We start from the raw sequence: 7,500 nt of genomic DNA on the forward strand, positions 1-7,500 counted from the left end.
GAGAGAGAGAGAGAGAGGAGAGAGAAGAGATAGAGAGAGAGAGAGGGAAGGGAAAGAGAGAGGAAGAGGGAAGAGAAGAGAGAGGAGAGAGAGAGAGAGGAGCGGGGGGGGAGGGAGAGAGAGAGAAGATAATAGCGAGAGAGAGAGAGAGAAGAGAGAGAGAGAGAGAGAGAGAGACGAGCGAGAGAGAGAAGAGAGAGAGAGAGAGCAGGGCAGAGAGAGAGGAGAGAGAAGCAGAGGAGAAGAAGAGAGAGGAAGAGAGAGCGAGAAGGAGAAGAGAGAGAGAGGAGACGAGAGAGAGGAGAAGAGAGAGAGAGAAGAGAGAGAGAGAAGAGAGAGAGAGAGAGAGAGAGAGAGAGAGAGACAGAGAGAGAGAAGACAGAGAAAGAGAGAGAGAGAGAGAAGAGAGAGATAGAGAGAGAGCTAGTAGAGAGAGCGATAGCGAGATGGGGAGAGAGAGAAGAGACGGGGGAGAGAGAGAGAGACGGAGAAAGGGAGAGAGAGAGACAGAGAGAGAGATGAGAGGGAGGGAGGGAGGAGGAGGGAGATACGAGACAGAGAGGGAGGGAGGAGGGAGGGAGGGAGGATGAAGAGAGAGAGAGAGATAGAGAGAAGAGAGAACGAGATAGAGGAGAAGAGAGAGAGAGAGACAGAGAGGAGGACATACAGACAAGAGAGGGAGAGTACGACAGACAGAGAGGAGAGACTGACATGGAGGGAGAGACAGACAGACAGACAGAGGGAGAGACAGACAGACAGACAGAGAGGGAGAGACAGACAGACAGACAGAGAGGGAGACAGACAAGACAGACGAGAGGCAGAGACGACAGACAGAGCAGAGAGGGAGAGACAGAGAGAGAGAGGACAGAACATACAGAACAGAGAGGTAGAGACAAGAAACAGAACAAAGACAGGAGGGGAGGGAAAGACCCAAACGGACCAGGACCCCCAGACAGAGAGTGAGAGACACCGAGACAGAAGACACCCAGAGCAGAGAGGGAGAGAACAGAGAGAGAAGTGGTAGTACAGACAGAGGGAGAGACAGGAGAGAGGAGAGAGAGTAGGAGAGAGAGGAGAGAGAGAGGATGGAGAGAGAGAGAAGAGAGAAGAGAGAGAGAGAGAGAGAGAGAATCATTAAGTAATTTAGTTTATATGTTTTTCTCTTATTCAACTGCTATAATCTATGGTTAGCATCTACACTTTTTCTAAAAATAACAACAAATCTTTTCATGGATCATACTTTGTCACTAGAAAGAAAGAAACTATAAAAAAAATCTAAATCATCTTCATAAGTTTACAAACTTAATAAATATAAGAATATGTGATCAAACAATAGTACAATATACGACACTCCCATTCTCATTTTATTTATTTATTTATCTTTTTTTTTGCACATTTGTGGCCACATTTATGAACAACAACCAATTTGAATAGATATTAAAATACTCCTCTATTATATAGAACACACAAAAATTAATGCCAGAAAAATAAAATACTTTGTAATTATTATTATTATTATTATTATTATTATTATTATTATTATTATTATTATTATTATTATTATTATTATAATAATAATAATAATAATAATAATAATATTATTATTATTATTATTATAATAATAATAATAATCTAGAATGTGTGACAGGCTCTTATGACTTCAGTTAAATTATGGCTGTTTATCATGCTTCTAAACTATTCCCTGTGCAACAAATGGAGTAGGGGGTTTTCCATCCACAGGTGGTGCAGGAATTGAATGCAGGTCAGCAAGATTGCTAGACAAAAATGTTACCACTGCACCACACAGCACACTTGAATTACGTGGACATTTTGATATTTTGTGGCTACAGCTGAGCTTGAATTATGCAGACATTTTGATATTTTGAGGATATGGTTGAACTAAAAGTGCACTAAGCTAAAGACGGTGGTGGGTGAGTCCTAATACAGCTGGCATCATGATGAGGCTAATAAAGACAGAACTGAGGGAGAGGACATGAGGATAGGATAGTGCAGTGTACAGGGCAAACTAAAGGCTGACATCTGCTGAGCATAATTTCACAAATGAACCCCAACTCCAAGAGGACATTCAAAACGCAGATCTTGATTGTCACTGGGTAAGATTTCTTCGGGTAAATGTGAAACTTCAAACTTATACTTCTTGGAATTAATTAAACATTTCTCTATTTTCAAAGGAGAATTTCTTCAACAAATAGAGTCATTAATAAGAGAAAAGGAAGTTAATATGAAGAGATATCTAAGATAATTGGGGAGAGAATATCTTACTTGAAAAGTCAATTACGAAGAATTGATACCTTAAATTTAAAGACAATTTCCCTCTATGATTTGTCTTAGATTGAATTTTTCTTTCCTTTTCATAAAGTATTAATAGATGCATCAAACCACTGCTACTGTCCACATGCATTTGGGACTCAAATTTTTTACCAAATGTGATAGTCATATTCATCATGAAAAATTGGCCTGAAAGCCAAGCTGACGGGAATGACTCTTCTGAATCCACAAACCTATTGAAGGACAATTAAAATTTGGACATTTAGGAAGGGGTTCTTGCATTCTTTCTACCAGTAAACATGGGTGAACTGTATCATCCATGAGCCATGGCTAGAAGAGTGCTGGCTCAAGGGAGGACACCATTTCCATGCTCAAGATCCTATTCCAGCCCACTGTGCCTAGCAGCACAGGATGTATTACAGAAAATTTAATAATACCATAATATAAAAATATGACAAATAACAAAATCTACCTAGAGAAATGACATGAAGTTTGTGCAAGGGAAAATATCTTCATATAGCATACCAAATGACAAATATAGACCTTGGAAAAGGGAAAAAAAAGCAAAAAAAAAAATTATGCAAACAAAGAGATAACAACATTGCAAAGGGGAAGCAAGGAGTCTTGACAAAGCACATTAGTAAGGACTGGGTCTACAAGCCACACACCTGGGTGAGCCGACACTCAAGCAAGCTTTAAAGCCTGGATTTTGGGCCATGTGTAGGCAGCAAGGCACATAGAACCAACAGGTTAATAACATTTCCACTGCCAACATATTAAATCCACTTTAAAGGAATGAAAGAAAAACATTCTTTCCTAATGAACAAGATGACAATACTGCTACTACTACTAATAATAATAAAATAATTATAATAATAATGACTACAAAACCAACAATAGGAATAGCAATAACACACGTACCAACAATAGGAATAAAAGCAAAAAACAAAAATAATGATAATAATAATGATAATCATGATAATTACAATATCAAAAAACAATTAAAAAAATAACAACAAAAACATGACACTACCACCAAACAATTTAAAAGTAAACTAAACTACAAAGAGTCTATCAGTCTCAACATTTAAAAGACTAGGCTTCTGGCTAATGGTTGCACACAGCTTTTATGTCAAGAGAGCGAGTGCCATATAAGTGCTACTTAAGAAAGCATATGGTGGATGGATGGGTGAAAAAGTAATGAATAAGTGAATGAGAGTAATAAGTGAGTCAATGAGTAATGAGTGAATGAGAGAGTAATAAGTGAGTCAATGAGTAATGAGTGAATTAGGAATGAGTAATTGAGTAATGAATGAGTGAGTGAGTAATGAACGAGCGAGGAATGTGTAAGTCAGGAATTAGTTGAATGAGGAATGAGTGAGTGAGTGAATGAAAATGAGAATAATAGTGAGAATGGTAAAGATAGTGAGAGAGGGCATGAGTAAGAGTGAGCTTGAGTGAACAGAATCAAAACCTGAGTGACCGAGCTTGAAAATGCTAGTGTGAGTGAGTGGCAGGAATTGTGAGTGACAATGACAGTGAGTCTGAATGAGACAACAAGAAATAAATGACAAATCTGTATGAGTTACAGATGTGAGAGTAACTGTGAAACTAAAAAGAGATAGAATGTAAAGGATTCAAGAAAGTTTGAGGATGTTAAATGAGTAAGTGATAATGTGAGAGTAAGTGTGAGGAGTGTGAATGATAGAGACAAGGAATGCATGAGTGAAAGAGAATGGACGAATAAGAATAGGAGGGAGTGATGATATGGGACACAGAGAGAGGTTGTGTAAGAGCAGGACCGAAGGAGTGATGCTGAGAACGGGAGAATGAGAATGAACGAGTGAGAGCGAGAGTGAGCACGGAAGACAGAGCGATTGCGAGAACTAGAGAACAAGAACGAGAAAGAGTGAGTGAATGAGAAAATGGCTGAGAGTGAGAGCGAGAATAAGAGTGAGAGGCCCGCTCGCCGGACCGCCCAAAATCCATAGAAATTCCGCTGCCATTCAAGTGACACACCAACTTGCACCTTTTTTTGTTTTTTATTTCGCCCTTCATTTCCTCCTCTGTCCCTCTTCCTTTCGTCATCACATCAACCGTCCTCCGCTCCCCCCAAGTGGTGAGTGTGATGAGCGGCAGGCACCACCAAATCACCCTCAAATAAGCTCTCGATCACCACCAGGATCAGTGAAGCCAAACATCTACAAAGCGACCTGGATCTCCCTTCTTGCGGTCTTACCTCCCTTAACTTCCCTTTTCCGAATTATCCACTAATCCTCATGGCAAGAAAATACATTCCCTCCTATCCTTAGTGTGACTACCCTGCCGTTACTCTTCAGCTGAGAGGGAAATAGGCGATTTTTTCGACGACACTCACCTTCTGTAGCCGCCTTGTAGCCGCCATACTGGTTCCTCTGCTCGCCGACTGCTGTCTAGAATGGATTCACATTTCCCGACTCGAACTCCTTCCAAAGTAGCCGTTGAGAAACAGCGCCGTCTAGAATGGATTCGAATTTTCACGAGCGTAAGTTTTTCTCTTTTTTTTTCCCCCTTCTTTTTCTTTATCGTTTTATTGTATTTATGCAACTTCTCTTTCTTTTCATTTATCGGATCTTCAGTGTAACTTTATCTACAATGGATTCCGACTTTCATTATTTTTTTTCGATACTTGTATTTTTTTCTCCATCGGTTTTTCCTTCTTTTCGTTCGTCTCTCCCTCTCCCTCTCTCTAAAAAGATTTCGCCACGTGACTGTGACTGTGTCTGATCACTGCATAATAACACTCAAATGTTCTGTTTCTTGGACAAGACATGATAAAAATAGCAACAGGGTTCTCCCCCACCGAGTTCAGCTCTCAACCTTTTCTCTCTCTCTCTAAAACTAACCCACTGCTTCAAATTTCCCCCGAAAATAAGGTGGAATAATGTTTAATCTAATGGACAGCAAATTACATAAGTGTCATTTGATAAAAAAAAATTCACTGTTGCCATATATTTGGCACAGCTATATTTTCGAAGTTTTTTCCTTTTTTGTCTTATAGTGTGTCAAGTTCACGTCATTATACGGAAGCATTTTCATCATATATGTTTACATATGCATATACAAGTATGATATATATACATGCATACATGCATACATACACACATATACATACATACACACGCACACACACACACACACAACACACACACACACACACACACCACACGCCACACCCAACACACACAACACACACAACGCAAACACACACACGATACACCCCTACACACAACACACGACCGACCACCCCGTACAATACACCCGACACAACAAGACCAGCACACACACACATACATACATGTATATTATATATATATATATATATATTTATATATATATATTATATATATATATTATATATATTATATATATATATATAATATATCAAGGGTACCAACGTCACTCTCCGTGGAAAGAAACTGTGGACCCCTACCCGTACTCCTCCAAGAGCATCACTCAACAGAAAAAAAAAATACAATTAAGTATCATCTGTGACCACGGCCGGCTCAGACATGAACCTACCGTTAAAAGAAGAAGAATATAATATAGCATCAGATATATATCTATTCTATCTATATATATATATAATATATATATATGTGTGTGTGTGTGTGTGTGGTGTGTGTGGGGTGTGTGTGTGTGTTGGGTGTGTTGTGTTGTGTGTATTTAATGTATGTATATATATATATATCTATCTATCTATCTATCTATATCTCTATATCTCCTCTATATTATCTCTCTATATATATATATGTATCTCTGTGTGTGTGTATATATATACATCTATTATATACGATATATACATATATCCAGATATATTATACATATATAGATACTATATATATATATGCATATATATTATAATACCTATATTATATATGTACATATACATATATACATATATTATACATACCCTACGACACACCCCACACAACACAACACACACACACCACACACTACACACACCATATATATATATATATATATATATATATAAATATATATGTATATATATATTGAGAGATCTATATATATTATATATATTTCACTTCCTCTCCACCCATGGCAGACAGGCCCAGCGCTAAATTTAAAACTTTATAGTCATGCTCACAGAACAAAGGAGGGAGCATACGAACAAGGGACCAGAAAGATATAATGTGTTCACACGTTTAAAAAATTCACACACACACACACACACACACACACACACAACACACACACACACACACACACATCACACACACACACACACACACACACACAACACACACACATACAAACATACACACACACATATGTATATAAATGTTGTTATATTATCTTCGTCATTTTAACGTAGGTTCATGTACTGAGCCGACGTGGTCCACAGCATGATACTTAATTGTAGTTTTTCAGTGTTTTGATGCTCTTCTATATTTATATATATATAATATATATATATATATATATTAATATATATAGATATATATATATATATATAATATATATATATATATTATATATATATACACACATCACAACATCTATACATAAAATAAATAAATAAATAAATACATATTATGATATATTATAATATAATCTATCTCTAATATATATATAATACATATCTAGATATATATATATATATATGTATATATATACACATATATTGTGTGTTTGTGTATTTATATATATATACTATATATATATATATATAAAAATATATATATCTCTATATATAATATATATATGATGTATATCTACTTATATATCCCTATATATCATACATCTCTCATCTATTATGCTATATTATATATATATATATATATATATATATATATATAGTATATATCAGAGGGGGTGGGGTTGGGAACGTGATATCTATATATATATCTCTATATATACAACACGCACACATGTAACGTACTATTGTGCTTTTTTCATTAATAAAATCTCTTTCCACTACTCCAGTACATGGGACGGAAGAAATTCCTTCGGGATGTTCTTTATCTACTGGTGGGACATGATTTCTTAACCTCTAATGGTCTGTTCTTTGTCCTGCCCCCCACTCATCAGGTGGCTTGTGATCTTTGGCCTGGTTTATCCATTCTTAGACTCTAGGGCCATTTACATATTCTTTGAGCTCTGATCTGTTTATCTAATCTTAGAGTTTAGAGCTATTTAGTTATTCTT

At 36.7% G+C, this 7,500-nt stretch overlaps 1 protein-coding gene across 1 annotated transcript in view; it reads right to left on the bottom strand.

Moving 5' to 3' along the window:
- Positions 1–7,500, bottom strand: part of LOC119583753 (ubiquitin-conjugating enzyme E2 L3) — a 21,295-nt gene that overhangs the window by 9,527 nt on the left and 4,268 nt on the right. Inside the window, exon 2 of the mRNA XM_037932419.1 lies at positions 4,667–4,786. Coding sequence (XP_037788347.1) covers positions 4,667–4,693 — 27 coding nt within the window. The 5' untranslated portion in view covers positions 4,694–4,786. The remainder of the gene's footprint in view (positions 1–4,666; positions 4,787–7,500) is intronic.

Source organism: Penaeus monodon, chromosome 2, assembly GCF_015228065.2.
Source record: "Penaeus monodon isolate SGIC_2016 chromosome 2, NSTDA_Pmon_1, whole genome shotgun sequence".
Taxonomy (NCBI): Eukaryota; Metazoa; Arthropoda; class Malacostraca; order Decapoda; family Penaeidae; genus Penaeus; species Penaeus monodon.